The sequence below is a fragment of the Tachysurus fulvidraco genome, chromosome 11 (assembly GCF_022655615.1).
Source record: "Tachysurus fulvidraco isolate hzauxx_2018 chromosome 11, HZAU_PFXX_2.0, whole genome shotgun sequence".
NCBI lineage: Eukaryota > Metazoa > Chordata > Actinopteri > Siluriformes > Bagridae > Tachysurus > Tachysurus fulvidraco.
The window spans coordinates 18,417,359-18,443,793 of NC_062528.1; the positions used below are offsets into that span (position 1 = coordinate 18,417,359).

General features: G+C 36.9%; 1 protein-coding gene across 9 annotated transcripts in view; it reads left to right on the top strand.

Moving 5' to 3' along the window:
* frya (furry homolog a (Drosophila)) overlaps nucleotides 1–26,435 on the top strand; it is a 92,324-nt gene that overhangs the window by 20,914 nt on the left and 44,975 nt on the right. For 8 of the 9 annotated variants that reach the window (XM_047820895.1, XM_047820889.1, XM_047820890.1 and 5 more), the window contains exons 2-17: nucleotides 4,312–4,502; nucleotides 11,826–11,879; nucleotides 14,603–14,742; nucleotides 15,220–15,310; nucleotides 16,082–16,161; nucleotides 16,255–16,335; nucleotides 16,945–17,113; nucleotides 18,688–18,780; nucleotides 20,933–21,031; nucleotides 21,237–21,338; nucleotides 21,500–21,603; nucleotides 23,140–23,248; nucleotides 24,123–24,209; nucleotides 24,400–24,571; nucleotides 25,180–25,312; nucleotides 26,164–26,271. In XM_047820895.1, coding sequence (XP_047676851.1) covers nucleotides 4,312–4,502; nucleotides 11,826–11,879; nucleotides 14,603–14,742; nucleotides 15,220–15,310; nucleotides 16,082–16,161; nucleotides 16,255–16,335; nucleotides 16,945–17,113; nucleotides 18,688–18,780; nucleotides 20,933–21,031; nucleotides 21,237–21,338; nucleotides 21,500–21,603; nucleotides 23,140–23,248; nucleotides 24,123–24,209; nucleotides 24,400–24,571; nucleotides 25,180–25,312; nucleotides 26,164–26,271 — 1,813 coding nt within the window. Of the gene's footprint in view, nucleotides 1–2,399; nucleotides 2,695–4,311; nucleotides 4,503–11,825; nucleotides 11,880–14,602; nucleotides 14,743–15,219; nucleotides 15,311–16,081; nucleotides 16,162–16,254; nucleotides 16,336–16,944; nucleotides 17,114–18,687; nucleotides 18,781–20,932; nucleotides 21,032–21,236; nucleotides 21,339–21,499; nucleotides 21,604–23,139; nucleotides 23,249–24,122; nucleotides 24,210–24,399; nucleotides 24,572–25,179; nucleotides 25,313–26,163; nucleotides 26,272–26,435 lie in introns of those variants that run through there. The other variant, XM_047820894.1, reaches the window with a different exon arrangement.

The window sequence follows — 26,435 nt, forward strand, 5'->3', positions numbered from 1 at the left end:
AACTTCCTATACTATTTATAGTAAAGGGTTTGGTTGAAGGAGATTTTTTTTTCTCATGCCGAAAGTGATGAATTGATGGAGATACAGTATGAGACCATGCCTGGGTGTTTTCCGACATGTTTTTATATCTTGTTGGGAACAAAATCTCCTCAGAAAGGATGACTTTTTAAGCTTGTGTGAACAAGAACTGCAGCCAAAATGTTTCCCGGTTATTGATTTTAAGCTTACGGTCAGGTTTAGCTACATCATTAATTAGCTGAATTCATTTGAATTTTATTTTTTTATATTTTCCTTTTTCTAAAACATTTTGTTGTAGTTCTATATTCGGTAAACATTTGCCATTAAATGAATTATGGGCCTTGATTTTTGACTGTCCTCTGATTTGAACTCTTATTTAAATGTTGAACAACTAACACACTGTGCTTGTGTGTGTGTGTGTGTGTGTGTAAGTTTATATTTATTAATGCTCTCATTCTAACATGTTTTCACATATTCACAGGGATTTGAAATCTAAGATGAATAAAAAAAGAGAGCTTTTCATTTCAAAGAACCTTTTTTTTTTATTTATTGCTTTTTGACTTTACACATCAGGTCTTCAGGTTAACGGTGCTGTCCATATCATCTCAACGAGCCGTTAAGCTACTAGATGAAGAAGGAAGTGTCAGCTAGCTAGACTTTTAGAAAAGAACGTGCATAATAAAACAGAACTTACGGTTCATTTACGAGACTTAGCAATTCCACCGACTTTGACGTGTCATTTACAGCCAGCTGGTTAAGGGCCTTGCTCAGGGGCCCGGCATTGGTATTTTGGTGGACCTGTGGTTTGAACTTACAGAACTTTCTGATTTGTAATCCAGCACCTTTGCCACTACGCTACCAACTCCTTCTCAGTCATGTTCATTCCTGATTTACTGATTGGCAGCTGGTTATGAGGTTCTGCTTATTTGAGAGATCTATCTAGCTATCTAGCGTTAATCTATTGTCCCATTTAAAAAAAAAACTAACAAAAAAAAAGAACACAGATTGACACACAGGCTTCACTGGGTGTATTTAGTTTGTACCCCAGCACTGTTATGATATCCTCTTCTGCCAAGTGATGATGTCATGTGCTCATGTTTGAGTCATGCTCTTGTATGCAAATTTGCCTACTTAAACTGGATTAGTCTTTCTTAGACATACACACACATACACACAAACACACCCACACGAACACACACACACACACACACACACACACACACACACACACACACACACACACACACACACACACACACACTCATTTAGTTGTCATCAGTCATACAATAGCTAATTTTCTTGTTATAATTACAGTGTGTATTTAAATGTTCATAACTTCCTGAAGAGGTGGAAATACTGGAACTTTCTTCCGTCTAAGTTCAGAATTTTGTCAGTTAACAACCACAATCCTGTTTAGTAAGGTGTTGTCACACAAATCACACAATTATAACATTAATGCATTGTTTCTATAGCAACAGCTCATTCACAGGGACGTGTACTGCAGACGCTCCATGTAATCCGAACCTAATAATGAGGGAAATTAAGAAAATGTGTTGCGTTTATTTAACAGCATCGATATAATTATCGATTGTGGAGTTTTGCGGTAGGAGATGTTTATTTAACATTCATGTAAGAAGCGTCTGGTGTGACCACTTTGTAACAGTCACCACCATGAACTTTTCCACCACGGACAAGTTTTATAAGATAATGTAAGTGATAATCCAAAGTACAGTATGATGTCATACTGATGTTCCAACAGCATCAGTACAAAACGTTAAAAAGCATAGCGTTGTTTTTTTAATATAAATAAATGTTCCATTGTATCAGAGCAAAATCATGCTTCAGTGTTGTTCTATGAAGTGTTTTTCTCTGTCAAGGATTATTTTGCTTTAATAAAATACCACAATGTATTTTATTCCATACAAATCAAGCAATGCAAGTCTTTATAAATAATATGAAATGGATACGGAAACAAAATGTATTCTGTGTGGGAAACATATGAGATTAGGTTTGCGTCCTCGGGTTTTAACTATAAAATGTACTTCTTCCTAGCAGAAAAGTAGGCTTGTTATTTTTTTCTTAATATTTTTTTTCATAGCATTTTTTAAAAAAAATTGTAAACATGTAGTTGCTTCATTTTCTTAAAAAAGTGCAAAAAAATTTGACTGTTGCCTGAAAGAGCTGATCTGTGTGTGTGTGTGTGTGTGTGTGTGTGTGTGTGTGTGTGTGTGTGTGTGTGTGTGTGTGTGTTGTTGGGAGGTGTTTACACTGGTGGTGTGGGTGGGTTGATCTCTCAGTATAGTGTGTACTCAGGGATAAATATAGCCAAGCAGTCCTCCACACATGCCTGGGCCCCGAGCTTAAAATTCCAACCTGACCTTCAGTCTCATGAGCCACAAACTGATCACACTTCTGCACAGAGACGTCTGGCTACAAGCGCACTCCAAAACATGCTGCCGTGGACCCTGGATCGCCCACCGATCTGCTGAGGGCTACGGACAGGGATGGAGGCTGTGTGTGGGAATGCAACAAGCTGGAGATGCAGTAGGAACGGCTGATAAGGATTTGTGATGTGAAAATTAACAAGAATGGATACAGTACACCGGTGTCACACTATGGACGGAACAGCCATGTGCTGGAGCAAAGCCAGCATGGTCAGCTTCATCAAGGGCCTGGGTATGTGCAGAGAGAGAGAGAGAGAGAGAGAGAGAGAGAGAGAGAGAGAGAGAGAGAGAGAGAGAGAGAGGTGTACTCTGTATGTGATGTGGTAGCTCATAGACTGTATATATTGTATATACATGTTTTTATTTCAAACGGGATGTGGTTGAGACAGATAAAGAGAGTCTGTTTTAGAGGTGTGTGCATTCGGTGTTCAGCTCAAACCTCTCTGTGTGCTCTGACTGGGTGAGTGTTTTGGCTTCTTTCCCTCCTTTAACACGTCTGCTGTACAGTAGCACCTGTGTGTGAGAAGGAAAAAAAAGTCATGTAAGATTATCGATCTTAGTGACTTACTAGTGACTCAACTAGTGACAAGTTTCATAAAAAAGTCTCTTAAAATATCTTAGCAAAACATTGTAAATGATGGTAAATTCTCTTTAATAACTAGCTTAAGAACGAAAACGCTACAGATTTCTTTGAATTTTCTATAGTACTTTACAGTACATCAACTGCAATTTTACCAGAGTACGTCTGAATGCTCAAACCCGATTGGACAAACGGTATTTTATTATTTTTTTCTGTACCAGCAGCTGACCGCAATGTAAAACACAGGTTTTCTTTAATGTGCTCATTTGAACATGTTATCATTAGTACGTGTATAGAAAAAAAATGTTAATTTCCCGTTTCTTTTCTGTGAGAAGACGTTTATTTTGAACTAATAAACAGTCAGATGTAACAGCGTAACCTGACATTTACTGAAACAGAAACGTTTTCAGGATGCAGGGTTTTGTGGTTTCAAAAAAGCTGTGAAAGAAAAAAGAGCCTGATGAAGGAACGACTGTATTTATCTGGTAACATAACTGATTACAGGAACGACTTGTTTCACAGAATTTCAACCTTAAATGGAACCATCATCAGATAAAACCCATGACGTGCTATTCTTTTTTTTAATATATATATATATATATATATATATAGACGCATAATCGTCGATTCAACTCCTATAACAGCATGTGATGTTTTATTCCTTAGTTATATTTACTTAGTATTGTGCAGCATATACTGTACTGACTAAACTTTGTTTCAGATGCAGACTTTTATGCACAATCTATTTCTATTTCTCACACAGACACAGATGGATATACTGTATACAGCATATACTGTGGAATCAGGATCTAGATCTCACTAGTCTTAAATTGCACACCCTTGTAATCAGGATAAACATTTTCATTTTAAAAAAAAAGTTTGTTGTAGTTATTCGCAAATTCTCTCTTTGTCTCTTTCTTGCTTTATAATGACGTCACATTTTAGTCGAGGAATCTGAACAGCAGCTGTGAGTCTGGGCGTTTTACTTCCGTTTGTCTGCGCTGAGATAAGAGCAGCCAGTGCTCTTAGCCGTGTTTGTTAGAGAGGCAAAGAACATGGGAAATGACTTCATGTCTGACACACTGACTTTAGGAAAATTTTGTCTGTTTTTTTTTTTTTATCCCTGAGAAGCACATGGGTTATTGCGTCGTTTCAGTAAAAAACCGAAAGAAGAAGCTTCTCAGTATCGCTTTATGTACTTAGATTGAACTTTCCACATTCCCAACCAAATGTTTGTTATCTCACGTACATGTGTGTTATCTTTGACAGCCTCTCCTGGATACAGCAAGCCTCCTGTGGCTCCTGTATACCATCCTCATAGCGAAAAGGGCCCCGGGACCATGATGTCCATTAACGTGGACCCCGAGAGCCGGCCTGGCGAGTATGTTCTCAAGAGCTTGTTTGCCAACTTCACTACGCTTTCTGAGCGCAAGATCCGACTTGTCATGGCCGAGCCACTGGTGAGTAAACCTGGCTGGAGTCTGTGTGACTACAGCTTTCTTTCTTCATATTGTATGAGCGGTCCTGGCTGCTTCTTGGCTGAATTGTGATAATGTGCGTCCTTCATGTCAGATAATATGATGAAGATCTGCTCAGAATAGACCTGTGATTGAAGAAAATGAAGTACATGTAGAATTGATCTTGCACATCAATACAGCAAGGGTCTGTAGCTCTTTAGCTGTCATACATACTGTAGCTATGCACTTCCACTTACGACCAAATAAAGCAAAATTGTAGGATTTAAAGTTAGCCTGGGTCATTAAAAGCTAGACTGTCTACCTCATGTAAGTAATAACTGTTATTTCCTGTTTTACAATCACTTCCTGTTCTGATGTCACTTTTGTTTTATTAACTACATAAGAACAATTAAATTTAAGTTCACAATTACATTGCAAGTAACATTCTTGCTCCTCTTTTTAGCCTGTAAATTTCCAGTGGTAATTTATCAATGGATATCTCATTGAGCTTTGCTCTGGTATTTTGTTTGATTTTTGGATTTTCCCCTGGCCTTGATAGTCTAATGGATTTTTTGTCCGCTGTCCATTTTCCTGTTGTTCAGCATTAACTAAACAATTAAAATTTTTACTAAAACCTCCATGGAGCCTTAGCCATCTTCTGAATCTCTGGTGTTATAGCTGCATTAATATAGATGGACAAAAGCACAAAATCATTGATATATTTGGGGAACAGCTCATAGATCTACAATTGACTCTCCTGCTTGATGTGTTTGGTTTATTGTTATCGGTCATTTCCCTGAGTTCTATTCCCTGAGTCACCACCACACACTCTGTACTCTGCGCTTTCACCCTCCTCATCTAAAAGTCAAACTCATGGCTTGGCCACTTATGCAACAGATTTAGTAGTTAAATCAGTGGTGTCTTTGCTAACTCCCAGATGATTTGTTTGGCTTTGATTCAATGCTGTTGGTCAATATACTGATTTGTAACCTGCGTAGTCATTTCACTTTTGGTGCTTCTACAAATCCTTCATATCTGTTAATTGGATGTTATATGTTATGTGTAGATCATGATAAAAGAAACTGAATCAGATTGGAGCTTTTTCTGAATCAAAACCATCTATATTGCGTGGTGTTGTTAAGTATGTTTCTAACATGAATACAAAAGATTTATCTTTTAGCGTTCTGATTGGTCAAAAGGCACTGATTAATTTATTATAACAGCAGCTTTGATAGTAACTTGGTTGCAAATCGCACTATTATGCTAACATGCTTATTCTAATACTTTATTTCTATAGTAAGAATGTATACATTCTTACTATAGAAATAACAAAGTATTAGAATAAGCATGTTAGGATTTGTATGTAACTATTTGGAAGTGGTAAAGCGGTAGTTTTTTGGTTTTTTTTATTAACAGTGTCTTATTAACCTAAAAAAAAATAGAGGAAAAAGAGAAGCTGATGACAAAGTGTTATACGAACTAGCTTGCTCTGTGGATTTCCCTCAACATTAAATGTAATGATGAACATATAAAGGCACAGTGTGTCATTTATTAATGAATAAAACATTTTCATATGGGATAAAAGAAATAAAACACTTTAATAAGCTTCTCGATGGAAAATAATCAGCTTCTGGATGGTAGCTCACAGATGGAAGGTCATGATGTCATTTTACTGTACCTAAGCCCTCTAAAAGGCTTGTGGCAGTGTATAGTAGAACAGGAAGTAAGTTAACCTACACATAATGACATAACTTAAGGTCAGAAATGTAATCTTGATGACATGCCAGAGTGGGGTAAAACTTTCAAGCATTAGCTTTCAGCTGAGCAAAAATGGAATGAAATTTAATTTTCTCTGTTAAAAGGTAGAAGGAATCAATATGTGCCCTTACATTGATTCTGTTTCCTATGGGAAGAAGACAGGATATTGGTTTCCGAAACTTAATATAGCAGACTATTTAAGCTAAAACTGACCCTCCTTCCCTCAACGGGGCCCGAGTACAGTTCCACAGTTAAAACTAAAGGTTTATCCTGACTGAGTGCAGAACAGATTTCTAATACAGTATATATCTGTATTAAAATTTGTTCAAATATTTTTTAGGATTGTTTTTTTTTCTTTCAGAAAGTAGATGCAACCATAAACACAGATAGTTAAAGTCACTAAGACAAAGGAGGAGGTCCCAGGGTTCGGAAAAGAACAAACAGTATGCTCCTTCCTAGAAATTTGCTATTAAAATGGTTCTACTAGGAGCCTTCTCTAATATAAAAATATTATGTTGGCATAACCCTTGGGAGTCCTACATTTTCTCAACATCAACTCCTAGAAAAAATGATTCTCATGAATGAATTGTAATTGGGTTTTTTTTTCCGTTTTTTTTTTGAAGGTTTACTGTTTGAAGTATGGTTCCTCATAGGGCTTTTAAACTTTCTTACACAGGGACATGGTAGAAAATGTATTTAGGGTGATAGATACAGCCTTTAGATAACATTATCTGTCTATCTAGCTAGCTATTTGATTATTTGATTTTTTGAGTTTTACATTTTAGGGGGCACAGTGGTTTAGTGGTTAGCACGTTCGCCTCACACCTTCAGGGTCGGGGTTCGATTCCCGCCTCCACCTTGTGTGTGTGGAGTTTACATGTTCTCCCTGTGCCTCGGGGGTTTCCTCCGGGTACTCCGGTTTCCTCCCCCGGTCCAAAGACGTGCATGGTAGGTTGATTGGCATCTCTGGAAAATTGTCCGTAGTGTGTGAATGAGAGTGTGTGTGTGTGTGTGTGCTCTGCGATGGGTTGGCACTCCATCCAGAGTGTATCCTGCCTTGATGCCCGATGATGCCTGAGGCTCCCCGTGACCTGAGGTAGTTCGGATAAGCGGTAGAAAATGAGTGAGTGAGAGAGTTTTACATTTTTACATTTTTAATCAAAATTCCCAAATCACCCAAAATTTGAGTTGAAATCTTGTTATATTTTGAGATTCTTATACTAGAACCTAAGATTATTAGCCTTTTTTCTATGATAAGAAAGCATTTTGTCATTAAAAAACAATAAAAAACAATAAAGAATAAACGTGGATGGTTTATTCTGATATTCTGTTATGTCAGTAGATGAATCAAAAGTCAAGCTTTAAATGCTTTTGGTCAAACTTCAGTTGAGTATTTTTAGACTTAACCTGCAATGTCTTTTCCTGTATTTGTGAAATCAGCAGTTAAAGTGTTGGACTGGTGATTGGAAGGTTAGAAGTTCAAATCCCTGAATCACCAAGCTGTCACTGCTGGGCTCTTGAGCAAGGCTGTTAACCCCCAACTGCACAGTTGAATTCATTAATGCTGAATTATTAGCTTTGTCATAGACTGCTTTTCAAAAGTTCACTCAGACCCTCTTTTCCATGAATGTGTTTGGGTTAGTTATTGGGTTTTGTGACATAAATGTACAAATCAATTGGATTATTTATTAATTAATGTTGGTAAAATTAGACCATATACTTTTTCATTAAACTTGAAATCTATTTTATGGTTAATGATATGCTGACCATCACAGCCATATTCACTTCCTAAAACATGAAAACTGATATGGAGATGATTCCTAATTTGCTTCGACGGCAGCCTCAATGTTTCCGGGGAAGGCTTTCCGGTATATTTGAGAACATGGCAGTGGGGATTTGCACATTCAGTCACAGGAGCAGTAGTGAGGTCAGATGTGGGGTAAGGAGACTTGGCATACAGCCAGGGTTCCGGTACATCCCAAAAGTTTTTGGTGAGGTTGAGGCTATTTGAGTTCTTCCAGCTTTGTTGTGCCGGGCCATGACTGGGCTTTTTAGTTTTAGTGAAGGAAAATTATAACGCTACAGCATGCAAAGAAATTCCAGACAAACTGTGGCATTCTTTTGTAGAAAATCAACACACGCTCAGTTGAGATTGACATCTCACAAAACTGGTATACATAGAAAAGATGCTAAGAAGAAGCATCAGCGATTGTCATCAGAGATTCTGCGACATTTTCCTCTTGTTATTTACTAAGCTAAAATATTTTCTTATATTAGCTTCCAAATTGGTGATATTTCCAATAAACCTTTCTTAATTCCATTTTTTTAAATACTTTAAGGGTGAAAATAGGTAGAGAGAAAAAAATGGTGCATCAGTAGGAACCACAAAACAACAGTTCTATCATGCTGGATCCTCACTCAAGAAATTGATGCCAGATCACATGCCTTTGCTTACGTGATCACTGGCTTAAGAGAGGTATGGAGTAAAGACAAGCCAGGAATAAGGCCAAGGAATAAAAACAGATGTATGATAGGGTCAAGTTAAGGTGAAAGGATATTAGAGAATGGTGCCGGATACGTCAGCTAGGAACGTTGGCCACAGGCACTGGCACCTGCTGCCTTCTGCTCAGGGATAAAGTGTGTGTAGCATTCTCTCCATGTTGTTGTGGGTCGCCTATGTACTTTCTTTTGAGCTGTCAAATTTTATGGAATTTTTATAGTAACTGTGTCAATAGTTCTAAATAGTTCTGAGAAATCTTAACTAGAAATGAATAATGCAAAATTTGGTGCTTAAAGTTTTTTTTTTTCTCCAATTGACTCCAATTGAGTCAAGAAATATTCTTGAAATCTCACCTAGGCTGTTAGCATGGATGATTTTTAGGGGTTAGCAAACATGTTTACAGTCTGGTGGAATATCTGGTTACGTTTAATGTCAGTAAATTATGTCCTAAAGGAATTACGACTGTATGGCAAAAAAATGGGTCTGAAGAAGTACAATATTATTCATGTTTTTGTCTTATAGTTATTCTCTAATGTATGTTAACAAAGAGGTGCCAGTCACCAGTCTTAGACAAGCTAGTGCTAGGTGTTTTAGAAGCAAATACTCCGTGCCCAAACATATTAAGTCTAAAGTTTTCCTCTATGGATAGTACACTGTACTGTAGATTTCCTAGCCATTTTCATGCTAGGACATTATTGATGATTCACATGCTAAAGGTTCAGAAAAGCCTTTTTTTTTCAAGTAAGTTGAGCTAGAACAGTCTACGACTATATTTAGCATAACTTTCCAAGACCTGCAAACATGCTGAGGAAGTCTTAAAGATTTAGAGGGGTCGAGGAAGATTTACAGAGAAATGTGAGGAGGCTGAAAAGGTAATGAATGCCTTTACAGGTTACAGCAGTCTATATAAAGAAGGCATGGACTACAAGATGAGACTGTGCTGTGTAAATCTTCTGAACATTTCCTAAAGTCCACCTTCCTCCCTGTCATCTTTATTAATATCCAGAAAGTTGTTTGCACTTTTAATGAACCGTTAAAAAAACAAACCGTTATCTAAGATGAGATATCTAGTGACCAGACCTTGTTTTTTTGTAGTGACGGTCATAAAAATCATGATCAATGACTGCATTAAGCTCATACCAAAGGGCACTCTATATAAATATAAGCTTAATCAATTCTGCTCCAGAACAACTTTCAGCTGAAATATTTATGAGCCCAAAACTAAAAGGCTTTGTTATTGAGCTGAATCAGCAGAAATTGAATTGACCTCAGCGTCCTGTCTGTCTAGCCCAGTAGATTCGTTTAGCACTGGTTACATTTCCTTTCTTTTGACCGCGCTGCTTTAAAGCTAAACGGTTAAGCCCCTAAAAGTGTTCGGTTGAGCTGTAAGAAAGCTAACAGCATGACCTTGTGTGTCTTATTTATTTGTCATCGAATAACTCAGGCATGAAAATGGGGTGCATCGTCTGAATGAAAACACCCAGACTATGACAGTGTGCCTCTGGTACTCTTTCTTGCGCTTTATGTAACTCATATACTGTATTTAGAAGTGTATTTACAGTGTGCCTGTAAAGCAAAGGTTAAAAAAAACACAGGTAAAATGTTCTTCATAACCACTGAGTCACCACCAATGTGTATGTTTCAGAATATCTTCAAAACTGCTTCAACCCTTCATAATGGCACTTAAAATGCTAACTAAAATACATTCAGTCATCCATTATAGCTTATGACATTTTTCTTTCCCGCAACACTCCGTCAACCCTGTTACCTGAACATGTCCATTCCTATTTGGTCATGTTTTCTTACTGACATTGTGAAATTATATTAACTGGCAGTCACATTGAAAGTAGAACAATGTTACACAAATTACAGATACAGATAGAATGTCCATGGATCATGTTAGTTAGCTACATTTGGGATGTGGTCACCTAGTGGTTAAGGTGTTGGGCTACCAATCAGAAGGTTGTGAGTTTAAGTCCTACGTCCACCAAGCTGCCACTGCTGGGCCTCTGAGCAAGGCCCTTAACCCTCAATTGCTCAGTTGTATAAAAATGAGATAACAATGTAAGTCGCTCTGGATAAGGGCGTCTGCTAAATGATGTACATTTTGTCTCTTTGCTAATTTCCTGCTAAAATAAAACTCAAACATGGCACTCATTTAAAAACAATTTTCAAAAAGGGAACCATATAGAAAATGAAGTATATTCAGAGCCGATCCTGACCTCCCTGGGGCCCTAAGCAAAATTCTGCTAAGGGGCCCTCCAACCTGACCCGTGAGCCATGTAAACCATTTGCCACACATTCACACTTGACACCCCACTGCTCCCACTACAAACCTCCCTCCTTTTAAAAAAGTTTGCTCCCTCTCTCGGGTCAAAGGGTAAAACAATACAGAATTGAATCAGGTATAAACAAATCTTTATTGAATGGATCATTTTATAATATATACTCGGTATTCGACATTTTTTGGAATCTGTAATCTTGCTGTAAGTCTTCATGTCAGTCCTTTTCGTGTCTGTCAGCACTGCACAGCTAGTTTAGCTAGTCAGGTAGAGACTAGAGACAGAATCACATCAACTTAACTTTACTGTTATTTGCTCCTGCAGAAATCAAACTTGAAGAGAATACAAGTTTAACTGATTGCTGTTCATGCATTTCACTCTCATTTTGTTTCTTTTTTCTTTTCATGGCCAGATGGATAGCTCCGCTTCATATTGTCATCTACACAGTAAACATTAACACGCGCTGTAAAACGAGGCAGGGGAGGCGGATCCTTGCGTAATTTGCGAGGGCCGATATAATAAGGCCGATCGGCTCTGAGTATATTTGCCTACTATTGGTTAAAATATCTTTTAAATGCTTAATGACATGATTTCTTGTCATGAAACCAGCCTCTCACTGACCTCTGCATATACAGTAGTTTTATATAAAATCTTAAAAATAAATTAAAAAAAAACTTTTTTTACTGCACTATGTTAGAATACATAGTGTACATACTGTAGAATACATAGAGGTTTAGGTGTAAAAATATAACATATTGTTGTTGTTTTTGTTGTTTTTTTTTTCAGGAAAAGCCTTTAACTAAATCATTGCAGAGGGGTGAAGATCCACAGTTTGACCAAGTAAGTGTTTTTTTGTTGTTGTTGTTGTTGTTGTTTTGAGATCTTGCACACACCGACACACAGACATTTACAGGCAATGTGATATCTGTGAAATGACCAAATGTCAGCTCTTGCAGACAGGAACCTTTTAGCATGATCTGCTGGGCCGAAGGTTTATGAGACTTTATATTTTATTAAAATGCTTACGGATTGCTCTGTTCCACATCAGTGGGAATACAGGAATAATTTATAATAAAGAACAAATAGTACAGAAGTGACAGATTCACAGATCTTCTCTACAATAGTACATGGAGTTTATAGATCATCACAGGATAGTTCTTTGTTGCTGTATACAGGGTATTTTAACTGATTCGTTTGTCTTCTTTACTTTTCTATAACAGCAGCTCTAAAAGTTGTATATGCATCAATAATTCACTAGGAATAAGTGTTATTTAACATTCATGGAAGGAGTCTCCAGTGTCAGCAGTGTAAAGATGCTTTAATGAGCAGGGATCAAACCCGATCTCCGCCTGCGGCGCTCCGCCCGTAACAGTGAATCGTGTCAAACACATTATTCCCGTGCGTCCAAAACATGACAAGCATGGCAACGGATAACACATAACAATATAGATGTGTGTGTATATGACTGCATAACATAAGAGGTATCAGGAACTAACTATAATACACTAAACACAAATAGAAAGGTTTGCAATGTCATATTTAAGTTAAGAAAAATTTAAAATGTAATTGCTGAAAAAATGTTCTATCAGATTCTTATGGCAAATATTATTTGATATTAAATGAAAATAAGAACATATTTATGTTGGATAAAGTCTGTTTTGTGCCAAAGTAGCGCATTAAAAAAACACCTAAATGTTCTGGTGAGCAAACAGTTTTATCTTCACGGTCATGTGTGCAGTATTCTGTGTGTGTGTGTGTGTGTGTGTGTGTGTGTGTGTGTGTGTGTGTGTGTGTGTGTGTGTGTGTGTGTGTGTGTGTGCCCCAGGTAGATAGCAGGCCTATTCAGGGCTCACAGGGTCATGTTTGTGTGTGTGTGTGTGTGTGTGTGTGTGTGTGTGTGTGTGTGTGTGTGTGTGTGTGTGTGTGTGTGTGTGTGTGTGTGTGTGTGTGTGTGTGTGTGTGTGTGTGAAGTTCCTGGTCTTTCAACTGCCTCACAGTGAGATGATTCTTCTTTCAGAATGAACAGTTCTCTGTGTTCTCACGGAGCCCCAAACCTCATCTCTCTCTCTCTCTCTCTCTCTCTCTCTCTCTCTCTCCCCCACTTCTGTTTGCTCTATTGCTCTATTCCTGTATGTTCTCATCCACTGGGACTTTTCCATTTCCTGTCATTTTCTTTAGCCCACTCTACAGTATGTTTCTTATGAGAATTGTAAGTATCCCAAAATTCAAGCTTCGCAAAATTAAATTCTTTAATACGATTCAGTTGAATTTATTAATTTCATAATTTTAGGAAAGAGAATATTAAAAGAATCTGTGAAGATTGTGAAATTTGTTGAAATAGCAATGTGAAATTTGTTAGGGGTTTAAACATGTGACAGGCGAGTGTTATTGCATCATAGGTTTTAGAAGCCAATCAGGATCCAGTATGCAAATGTAGGGCTTTGCTCATTGCTATATTCCGATTTTCTTGTTTATAGTTATATCTTCTGTTTAATGAGAGTATAGAAAAATATTATCCATGGTTTTGCTTCTGTCTAAAGGTTTCTGGCTTGCAAATGAAATCTTACTGTTTCCATACAATTTAATATTACTTTATTATTTATATTGTAGTAAACAGAATCTCAGAATAACCCCCGTTCCTTTAATTAATAGAGGATGCAGGAGGGGAAAAATAGATTCATTTAGGGGTCAATTTTAGATTCACTGTCTTCACTGTTGCCTTGTACGTGAACTTTATTTCTAAGAATTAAGCAATGAAACTGTCAGTTACGCGAGGTAAAAAAAAACGGACCCAACTGCAGGATAGCTTAAAATAAACGGGGATTTATCAACAAAACAAAACACGAAACAGGACAAAGACAAAACCAGACATGAAGACAATAGGATTCCGCGCTGCATAAGGCAACACGGCTCAACTAAATAGTACTAATAATCATGACACATGAGGGACAGGTGTGCAGAGGCTGGGAGGAAAAGGCAAGAGCGGGGCAGACACGTGAAAACAGAACATAAACAAAAGGCACATGGCCAAAGTCCGGGCTGAATCCTGACAGAAACAAACGAACCGCAATTTTGCTTCTCACGGACACATAATACTGGAACATTTTCCTAAATAAAACAATTACTAAGTATAATGTATTTGTCTGATTTGTTTAATGAGGTTCATCTTGTATAATTTGTCTGCATTTGGGACTGATGATGTTTTGGGTCATATTTATATTGGGTTCACAAACTTTCAAGCAGTACTGTATGTCATAAACAATTGAACTGTGACTCCAGTCAGTTGATTATGCAGTGTACAATAAAGAATAAAGCACAATTTTCTCATCTCTGAGATTTCTTCTTCTTCTTCTTCCTCTTCTTCTTCTTCTTCTTCTTCTTCTTGTCTGTATTTGATTCTCTTTATTGAAAGTCTATGATTAGTTTTCAGCAGTCCTTATGGTGGACGTGTCTGATGGCATAAGAGAAGAATTTCTCTCCATCATACTACGGAAGTGCTTGCCTGAAATATTATTACATATAATGTATTAATATCCAACTGTATGAATCATTTTGCCTTCCAGCTGATCAGCACTATGAGCTCTCTGGCCGAGTACTGCCTGCCCTCTATCCTCCGCACGCTGTTCGACTGGTACAGGAGGCAAAATGGAGTGGACGATGAATCCCATGAGTACAGACCACGCTCCACCGCCAAGTCCAAAATGTGAGACTCGTTACCCTTTTTCACAGGGATTAGAAATAATAGCAGTGATAATAATAAGCGGTAAGACACACTGAATGGACCTCTGTTGGTATTGAATTCCATTTGATTTTCTCTTTGGGTGTGTTTGGGTGGGTGTATTTTCTCTGCCGTGGACTGTTTGACACTTCTTTTAATAAATATCACTGACATAACAGAAATAAACTATAATGGACCATTAAAATGTTCGCCTCCAGGCTTGTCTGGATGGATTGATTTAACAGTGCCAAAATAGCCCGGTGACATCGCATGTCCAGCCCAGCACTGAGTCATGGAGAGCTGGGTTTCATCACTGCAGAATAATATTTTCATCTGTGATTGAGGATGAGGCAGAGAAAGAGTATCTTAGATAATGTAGTCATTGTTTTCTCTTTCTCTCTCTCTCTCTCTCTCTCTCTCTCTCTCTCTCTCTCTCTCTCTCTCTCTCTCTCTCTCTCTCAGTGATGAACATCAGAGGGATTATCTACTGGAAAGGAGAGATCTAGCCATCGACTTCATCTTCTCCCTTGTTCTAATAGAAGTTCTCAAACAGGTACAGTCTTATCTCAGCCAAACTACCTCAGCAGCTCTGATGGACATCGACTTTCCAACTCAAGTCAAGACAAGAAGCTTTTTAATGTCATTTTAACCACATATAGCTGATGCAGTACATAGTAAAACGAGGACCACGGTGCTACATGGAACAATATACCGTAGAGCTACATGAAACGACACAGAGCGAAGGACTTAAAGTAAATAGTCCTAGCAAAATAAAGTGTACCTGTGCAGCCTAGTGCAAACAGTGTGAGACTAAAGACAGTGCAAACAGACAATACCAAACATTACAGATCAAATACACAACATAGCACCAACCCATGTGTATTCTGTATATTATAAAGCACATTGTGTAAAAATATAGAACAATGATGGTTCTATACACTTGTGTAATGGCAGCAGTTGGACGAGGTAAGACAGCATGTAAACAGCTTAATATGGGTGGTGCTGTAGACATGGATATATACAGTACTATCTTTAAAATCTTGAAGTTCTCTTGAAGAGAAAACCAGAAATCTGCCTTCTTCAGGAACTTTGTTGTTTGATATAAAACCAAGAGCTGATCATTTAGCTGAAGCTGCATGGAAACAAATGCGCATTTACAAATGTACAAATATTTGGTTTAAATTTGCTGAAAAAAATGTAAAAAAAATCTACGGATCAGTATTTTTAAGATAATAAAACATGGATGTTGAATGTGAAAGTTAATGCTAATAATATTAATAATATAAACTGTCTAATGATCATTTCTGTCTCCGTCATCGACTAGATGCCTCTCCACCCAGTCCTTGACTCATTGGTCCAGGAAGTCATTGAACTGTCCTTTAAGCACTTTAAATACAAAGAAGGGTAATATTTTTTTTTTGTCTATCCAATATAAGGATTTTATAGCTTCATGATTTGCTCAGTTATAACATTATGGTGTTTTCTTCATGTTTTCAGGTACAATGGTCCTAACATGGCCAATATGCACATTGTAGCAGATTTATATGCAGAAGTAATAGGAGTCTTGGCTCAGGCAAAGTGAGTAGATCACAAAAATGTCTATTTTGGGCTTGTAAAGAAAAATGAACACTTTCCTCTTAATGTAGTAAAGTTTATTTACATTTTCCAGTATCAAGACGCTATAGTTGGTGTTTTTTTTTTCCACTACCAGCCAAGAGTTTGGACGGCTATTCATTCATTATAGAATAAAAATAATAATCTAGACACTTAAATAACACATACGATTATGTAGCGACCGGGAAAAGAAAGAATATATTGGCACAGTATATCTGATTATCTACAGGTCTGTACTGTGTTATTTATTCTAGAATTATTCACACATTATTCTTCTTTTTTGTCTTTTTTATCTTTATTTTTTCTTTGTGAAGTCTATTTTTGTTTGAAATTATTCTGCATTTTTATTTACATTTTTTGCATTCTGCATAATAAAAAATTTTTTTGAAAAAAAAGGTGTTTTTTTTGGTCCTTTTTAACCATTATTAAAAAATAATATATCCTTATATACTTAGTGGTTGTCCATGCATTGTTCCATTGAATCCAAACCTTAAAAAATGGCTATAATAAAGAAATCTCTAATTTTTTGTTAATCGTGTTTTTTTTACTCCTCTCGTTGTTGCCCTGCTTCAGGTTTCCTGCTGTGAAGAAAAAGTTTCTGAGTGAGTTGAAGGAGCTCCGTCAGAAGGAGCAGAACCCCTGCGTGATCCAGTGCACCATCAGTCTCATCATGGGTCTGAAGTTCTTCCGGGTGAAGATGTATCCTGTCGAGGACTTTGAGGCATCTTTTCAATTCATGCAGGTACTTTAAAGTGATGAGAATGTGAAGGATGTTGTAGTTTCCTGGAAGTTATACAACATGAGCTCACCAGTTTCCATCTGCATTGGGTTATTTATATCGCACTGACTGTATTTTATGCAACTTTTTTTTTTGCACTTGTCAGTTTAATTATCAGATCATTTTATCATCAGTAAAGTTATGAACCCAATTGTTTAGTGAAGAAATATCAACGAAAACAAATGAAATGATTTTTTTTTTTTCTTTTGAAAGCATTGCACAGGCTTTTGGTGTCATGGGTGTGTCTAAATTATTCTAACAGCACACATTACTTCCTCAAAAGTATCTTAATAGGGGAACTGTGAGCTCTATTTTTGTAATCATTACCCATGTGGGAAAAAAAAACAAGATGTAAGACCAGCACATTGTATTTTTTTTTTTTACTTTTTGTGCCTGTTGGTTTTTGATATGATTCAACGGACTGCAACGATTTTGTATGAAGCAGCATAAAAGCTGTTTGTAATAACACGATGAACTTCAAATTCTTGTATCCAATACACTGTCGTATACAAGCTGTACGCCGTCATAATGACACGTCTATTCATGGGTGGAAAAATACATTTGTGAAACGTGATCTCTGCACTGCCGCATTGGTTTTATTAACAAATCTTTAGAGTATTAAAGACGTACGCGAGAGCGCTCCGACAGCCAAGAATCATCTCAAGCATGAATACAGGTTTAAATATGATGTGTGGTGTTGTGTGAAGTTATTGGATTTATCAGCGATGTCAAAATAATATTCAGAATGAGAACAAAAAGAGAGGATGTGAAAGTGAGGCAAAAAAAAACAGACACATTTATATTTGATTGCAAAGTGCAATAAAATTAACTGGAATACCAAGGCTATTGGTATGCTAACATACTGTAAATGATGCTAAAAGTGGGTTTTAGGGTTTTCTCTGGGAGTCAGGGTTCAAATCCCAATATTTTCCCAGGTCGCTGTATCATGGCTGAATCATGGCTGACCTTGTGCTCTGACCCTGGCTTCCTAACAAGCTAGGGCATGCAAAGAAAATCGTTTCACTGTGCAGGGCACATACACTCTCATTCACTCACATGCAAACTCCACACACACAAGGCGGAGGCGGGAATTGAACCCCCAACCCTGGAGGTGTGAGGCGAATGTGCTAACCACTAAGCCACCGTGCCCCCATGTAATTTCTATGTGAAAAATAAATAAATCTTCTAATTATAAGTATTTTAATATGTATTTTGGATTTATACAAACACAAATATGGCTACATGTACAGTACATTCAGTACATACTGTAAAAGCTTCTTTTAAATAGTAGTAGCTGTCAACTACTGAGATACTGATATTAATAGATTTTTAATAAAAGATGTTTTTCAAAACTTGTTCAGACGCTTCTTAGTGACTGGAAATGACAAATCACCATCTGTGACGGAGTCGGAGTTTAAAGTATATCCTTAGTGTAATCGTGTACAGTGGAGTTGGATTGCGATGTTTTGTTTTGTGGGTGAAATCATTAGTACGGCTCAGAGCAGGCGTGTGAAACCTCACCATGTTCTCTGTTACAGGAGTGTGCACAGTATTTCCTGGAAGTGAAAGACAAAGACATCAAGCAGGCTCTGGCTGGTCTCTTTGTGGAGATTTTGGTGCCTGTTGCAGCGGTGAGTGGAGAAGTATTAGCTCAGGTGCTACAAATTCTGACTTTCTGCTTGTAGGACAATTATCAAGGACAAATAATGAATTTAATGCCAGGTTTAGATTCTTTATGGGTTTCTGCTTGTCCCTGAAGGTTAGTGATGAAATGTTCAATGTATATAGAACCTTATGGAACTTTCCAATGCATAGAAATCCCAAATAAAAACTTTTAGTTGAGGGATTAATTAATTGATTCCTGTTCTTTTGTTCCTTGTTCTGTATCTGGAGCTGGTTTATTGACACATGAGTAGAGAGGGACTGGTTTAAAAGTACATTAAATGGGCCAAAGTTTGTGCATACTTGACCATCACACCCCAATCTGTCCTTCTACAAAAAATATGAGCATTAATATGAGTTTGGGGAAATAGTAGCTTAATGTTTATGATGCTGGAATGTTGTGAGTTTGAATCCTAAGTCCACTTAAAGGCAGGGTCTCTGATTTTTGAAAGCCAATGTCGACATTTGAAATCACCAAAACAAACACGCCCCTAACCCAAATGGGTCCCACCCCTGTATTGATAGCTCCGCCCACACATACACACGTAACCCAGGCAACTAATGGAAAGAAACGTGTCTTTATCATAGCTGAAGGGAAGAACAATACGATTGCAGATAAACAAACAAGCAAAAATGACACACAAGCATAATCATGTAAAGGACAAAGGCATATATTAGTTCTGTGTAACAAAGCAAACCCAACGTTACTCACCTATCGAGAAGGAAAAAAGCGCCTCGGCGCCTTAAGTAAAGTTGAATATCCCGAGTCAATAACTCCTGAGCTAAACGCTGTTACTACACAAAACGCAGTTGTAGCTGCCTCTCTACATTACTACGATAGAAAAGAGGTGTTATTTGTGTAGTAACAGCGTTTAGCTCAGGAGTTATTGACCCGGGAAACTCCAATCTGTGAATCTGCGGCCAACTTCCCTATATCCTATATTAACACGTCCTACTTCTTGCCTTATCGTAAGCCTTTCTTCGCTTTCTTTCTTTGTTTTTATCCTCCATGTCAATGTTAAAACCGCTTTCTGCTAATGTCACACATGCGCACTGAACACTCTCTCCGCCGCATATTGGCAAGCCCCGCCCCTTTCTGCTCATTGGCTACACGTTTGTTTTGATTTTTGTTTTGATTTTTTGTTTATTATCGTTTTCTGAAGCATTTCTCAAAAATCGGAGACCCTGCCTTTAAGCCTCAATTGCTCAGTTGTATAAATGAGATAAATGTAAGTCACTCTGGATAAGGGTGTCTGCCAAATACCGTAAATCTCCTCCCTTTGCTGTTTTAATAACCTCCACTCTTCTGGCTTTAGACAAGATTTTGTAATATGGTTGTGGGGATTCGCTGTTCAGCCACAAAAGCATTACGAAGCTAAGTTTCTGCTCTGAAGTAACGTAAGGGATCCCTCAGCAGGTCATCCCGAAGGTGTTCAGTGTGGTTGAGGTTAAGGCTCCACTTCTTTTTACAGATTGACTCAGCAAACCATGTCTCAGAGGAGCTTGCATTGTTGAAAGGGGCATTGACCTCCTAAAATAAGAGTGGGCTTGGACTCTTAGGTCCAGTCAAGGGAAATGTCAAGAACCATGTAGAGTTGTAAACCACAAACTTTTGGCCATATTCTAAATCAGAGATACAGGTACATCACTTTCTTAGACTAATAACTAGTTTCAAATAGTTTAAATGTTTTTTTTATTCACGTCTATAACTCATTTCAGTTACTGCATTTTAAAGTCCATACATCGATCCATATTATTACAAACTAAGCTAAAATGTTTCCTTTGCACTGAGAATTTCATTTTAATATACATAAATGACTTTAAATGATTTTGGATCATTTTAAATAAATGATATATTAGATCATAAAGCCATTCATTCGAATAGATCGTGTTCATCTCCATGTTCATAGATCATATCCATGTTCATAGATCATATCAAGCTTCCTCTGATCCCAAGAGCTGAAACAGATCATTTGGATTAAGGGAAAAAAAATGACTGTCTGGTTTACTCTATATTTAAGAAATAAAGTCAGATACATTATTTCTAACACTAGCTGTATTATTTATTCTTGTTGCCGTTCCTTGTTTGTTGACCCTTGTTCATTTTTATTTTACTGGCAGGCTGTGAAGAATGAAGTCAATGTTCCTTGTTTAAGGAACTTTGTGGAAAGTTTATACGACACAACGCTGGATCTGTCTTCTAGGAAGAAACATTCTCTGGTCAGATGCTATCTCTGTATTGCTCACATTCTGCTTTAGAAAAAGAAAAATAATTTTTATTGGCTACTTGACATGGTTGTTGCCTTGACCCTACTGACGTTATCTGATTTTAATATGCAGACTCACCAGACATTCAAATTAATCCAAGTACAGTACATACTGTACAGTTTGTCCATCCTGATCATCTGTCTGTCTTTGTGCTCAGGCTCTTTACCCGCTCGTCACATGTTTGCTGTGCGTCAGTCAGAAACAGTTCTTCCTCAACAGATGGCATGTCTTCCTCAGCAACTGTCTCTCAAACCTGAAGGTAGTGGATGTTCCCTTTCTTACACTATGTACTGCTTTTCTGCAATCAACTGCCATTTTTGCCATATTTATATATGACCGATATATATGTAATTATATATGACTAATATATATGTAATTGTGATTAAACATCGTATTAAAAAGAGCGTATCCGTCATGCAGAGCAAAGACCCGAAGATGGCCCGTGTAGCACTGGAGTCTCTGTACCGGCTCCTGTGGGTGTACATGATCCGCATAAAGTGTGAAAGCAACACTGCGACACAGGGGTGAGTGTGCACATGTGTTGGGTAAGTTTACTGCAGTTAAAGCCCCACTGAGAGCCAGGCAAGGGCAGAGCCACAGGAAGTGGTGTTTACGTCATCATGCCTGCTCCATCAATGCCATCTTTCTTAGTGGATTATGGGCAGGCTGGAGCAGTGAAATAAATAACCTACACTCTGTACCCCACCCAGTGGCGTCATGTGTGTGTGTATGTGTGTGTGGAGATAGTAAATACACTTAGGGCCTCGGCGTAATTAGTGAAGGAGGGCCAGGAACGGGTGGAGGACAGAAAAAGGAAAGCTCTGAGAACTTGGCTAACAGCCTTATTTGGCATTGGGTTTAGATGCAAACAATGAATAGTTTCATTTTGGAATCCAGACGTTTGTTTGGACCTTTTTTAGCCGATGATTTATTCGGTTTACTAAAATAACTCAGTGGGTTCGGATCGAGCTATCGGGTTTTCATTTACTCCATATGCCAAACCACTATAAATGCGTAACTACAGTAGCACATTAATGAGATGGTCTGAGGTACAGTCTGAAACCCTGAGTTCATAAAGAACTATTCTTTTTTTTTCATTAGATATGAAAATAAAAATGAATACAGTTTTATAACATTTTATACCACAGCGCTGTTGAATTGTCAAATTTGATTAGTCAGTAGGTCGATTCATTTATATTTTCAGCTCTGACAGTAAATCTCGCCATCAAGGGTTTATTTTAATACGCCTGTATTAAACCCTATATTGCTTCTATAGGCATGATTTATCCAGAACCCTGTAAGCAGTAAGTTTTACTAGCCCTGCCTTCCAGTACCATTCATTTTTGTTAGTCTGTTAGGGTCAATCTAAAACAGATATAAACCACTGGACTGACCAGTGAAACACAGCATTGATCAATTTCTAAATAGCAAACTGTCTAGCTCTTTGTGCAATAGATAAATTTGTTTGGTCTTTTGTGTTTACCGTACTGCGCTGTGGGTGGGGTTCCAGTCAGGTTGACAGATGAATCACTGGTCTTAGGGTTTTAGTCACAGGCTACATTCACCTCAGCTAACCTCTAGCATAATGAAGTCGATTTGTCACTTTAGCAGGTTGTAAAGATATGAACTGGGATTAGCACGTTGCAGGTCAAGCAGTTGCCCCAGGCACTTGGAAGCTGTCACTGTACTACACACACACACACACACACACACACACACACACATACGCACATTCCTACCATGAACTATGAACTTAAATAAAGCTAGTCTCATGGGGTCATGCCAGAATTCTGCCATACGCTAATTACCCAAAAAAAAAGGGCTGAAATAAACTTAGATGAATTGAGTAAAATTCTCAAAATGCTGTCATATAATCCTTGTTATTTCTCTCGCTGTTGCCAGTTTAACATCTTACCTTATATTATCTTATCTTATCTTATAATGTTTTTCAGTTGTTAACATTAATTCTGTTAGATTATTTAATCGATTGGTCCTGATAAACTGAAAATGTTTTTTTTTTTTGCTTACTGGTTTTTTTTTCTTTTTCTTTTTTTAAACAGACGTCTTAACAATATTGTCACTACGCTGTTCCCGAAAGGGTCTCGGAGTGTGGTGCCAAAAGATATGCCTCTCAATATCTTTGTCAAGATTATTCAGTTCATTGCACAGGTAAAGAAAACCCCCCGACAAGCCACCCACACCCACACACACACACACACACACACACACACACACACACACACACACACACACACACACACACACACACACACACACACACAAATAAATTAATTACCTTCAACACCTAATCTAATCCTGTTTTCCTCTTTTTTTTTTCTGCAAAAAATAGCAACACACTGACAAAACTATCAGTGAAAAGTTGTGTTTTATATGTAAATATGTAAATATGTATTACAATTAAAACAGGTTGTAAGTAAATAAGAATATAAAAAGGTTGGTAAGAAGATAGAAGATAATTAGAAGATTAGAAGAAGATAATTAATAAATATTTGAAGTAAGCCCATTTTAAAAATGAATAACATACAACATCTAATCCAATCCTGTTTTCCTATTTTTTTTTCCTAAGTAAAAGCTGCAAAAAATGACCACACAGTGACAAAACTGTCATACAAGAATTTCATACATAAATAAACATACTAAAAAGTTGTAAGTAAATAAGAAAGTAAGGAAGTCATAAGTAAATATTAAGTAAGAAAGTAGTAAATAACTCAAAAGTTAGTAGTCATTAATTAAGATTTAATTAATTACTTTCATTAATAAAGTACTAAATAGATAAGTAAATATTTAAATTAAGCCCATTTTAATGGTTTAAACAAAAACGTTAGGTCTAAACAAATTCATTACATACATCTAGCCTAATACGTAAATCAAAAGTAAGTAGTAGGTAAGTAAATAGTAAATAAGTAGTAAATAGATGAGTAATAAACAAAATTTCAGGTCTAAACATGTTTTACTGCCAATGTGACTGTTTGCTGATTATTGGATTTGGTTTTTTTTAACTATGTTAACCGCATTGTTACAGGAAAGGCTCGATTTTGCCATGAAAGAAGTCATCTTTGACCTGCTGTGTGTGGGGAAGCCTGCAAAAGCTTTTAGTCTTAATCCAGAGGTACATAAAAAATGAAGTAATTGTTAAACTAAATCAATATATTTTGCACAGTCTTGTGTTGTGTGTTTATGTTAATGGTGTTGCAGTTCTATTTCATCCACTGATGCTTGCAGTACATAATGCACTAAACTGAGTTTACACACATTACATTATCTTCTTTTTTTCCCTAATGTCTCTGGGTGTACTTTAGAGGATGAATATTGGCCTGCGTGCATTCCTGGTCATCGCTGATAAGCTGCAGCAGAAGGATGGAGAGCCGCCGATGCCTAACACGGGGGTCACTCTTCCGTCCGGGAACACGCTGCGGGTCAAAAAAACATATCTGAGCAAAGCACTCACTGAGGAGGAGGCCAAACTTATAGGTGACTGAGATACTGTATGCATATACCAAGTAAAAATGACAAACCGCTACTTTTGTATATTATATATAAATTATACTGTAATACTCATCAGATAAAAAAAAATATAATAAATTAATTAATTAATCAATTAATAATAAAATTAAATTAAATAAATGAATAAATAACTTGAAAATAAATAAATAAATAAATAATAACATTTTTTGTTTGTTTGCAATAGTCTCAGGAGAAAGATTTTATCAGAACTGCCCTACCCCTTTTTACCTCAATTCTGATTTTGATGCAATAGTTTGTTTAGAAATATTAACTCAAGCATTGTACAGTATGTGCACTGCCATAAAAGGTGGCTAAATAATTAATTAAATTTAAAAGTTTTCTACAATGAGTAGTTTCCATATAAAACTATGGAGCAGAATTCAGAAGCTTGGAAATGAAGCTGCTTAAGAAAAAAATACAGAGTGTGCAAAGTACATCATCTGTTAGGAATTAATAACATACATCAGTTTTGATTTGGAAATTGTGTAATTTCATATGGGTTGTTTATGCAATTCTTAGCAAATAAAACCGTTTAAATGTATGTAATCTTTAATCCCATGTGTTCTACCATGTAGGAATGTCCCTCTATTATTCCCAAGTTCGGAAAGCCATAGACAACATTCTGAGACATTTGGATAAAGAAGTGGGACGCTGTATGATGCTTACTAATGCACAGATGCTTAATAAGGAACCAGAGGACATGATCACGTGAGTATGACACACAGCTTACCAGATTTACATGAAATGTCCAACAGAAATAACTGATTTTTTAACGTTATTCATTTGCATCAATCACATTTATTCTTTTAAACTGGACTAATAAACAATAATATGTTTATTTCACTGTCCACACATGATTACTTCACTTTACTTCACAGTAGACTTAAGCTTCACCCACTGTCTAGTATTGCAGTATGTTATAAAGCCCTGGAAACTTTGTGGTTCATATAAATGATAGATTTTATTTTTTTTAATAAACTTCATAAACCACACTAAAATCATATAAAACATATTAAACCACTCTGTTTTTTTGTTTTTTTTCCCCAAAGAATCTTAAAATCTTCAAGATGAAATGCATTCAGGATTTTTTTTTCCTATTAAAAGGAATTTTCCTTTTCCCATAACACTGTATGAAATAATAAATATGAATTTATTAGAAATTAATTTCAAATAATAAAGAATTAATAATTTCCCATCATTTTTTATGATGAAAAATTATTTCTCGAGTGTGTTTTCAGTGCAACATACAGTATACTAGAATTCTAACAAAATCAGAAGCCTAGATATATGGTTTTATAAAATATGCAAATGTATGCTTGTTTAAATGTAACAAGTGCATTTGCATTAATGATTAATAACACTATTAGCAATCAACTACCAAAGATTAAGTATGATGTCTATTATTTCAGAAAGCTACCCAATTTACCTGTAGTGACTTTGTTTAAGGACATTACTGCTGTTTTAAGTACAAACAAAATCACACACTCTATGAATGCACATTTTGTTCCAGTTTGCCGTGTTGGAATTATATTCCAAATCTGTATCTGTTTGTGTGGCAGAGGGGAGAGAAAGCCCAAGATCGACCTGTTTAGGACGTGTGTAGCTGCTATCCCTCGCATCCTGCCTGATGGCATGACCAAGCCAGAGCTCGTTGACCTGCTAGCTCGGTGAGTGAATGACTTTGACAAAGATATTAAGAGGCATGTTTTTTTTTTTTTTTGGATCACGCGCTGAAACCCTTCCAGGAATAGCATAGTGACAATAGTGTCTGGATGCCTATCAAAAAAACTCCAAAAAAAAAAAAACAACAGTAAACAAAATACAGTGTATC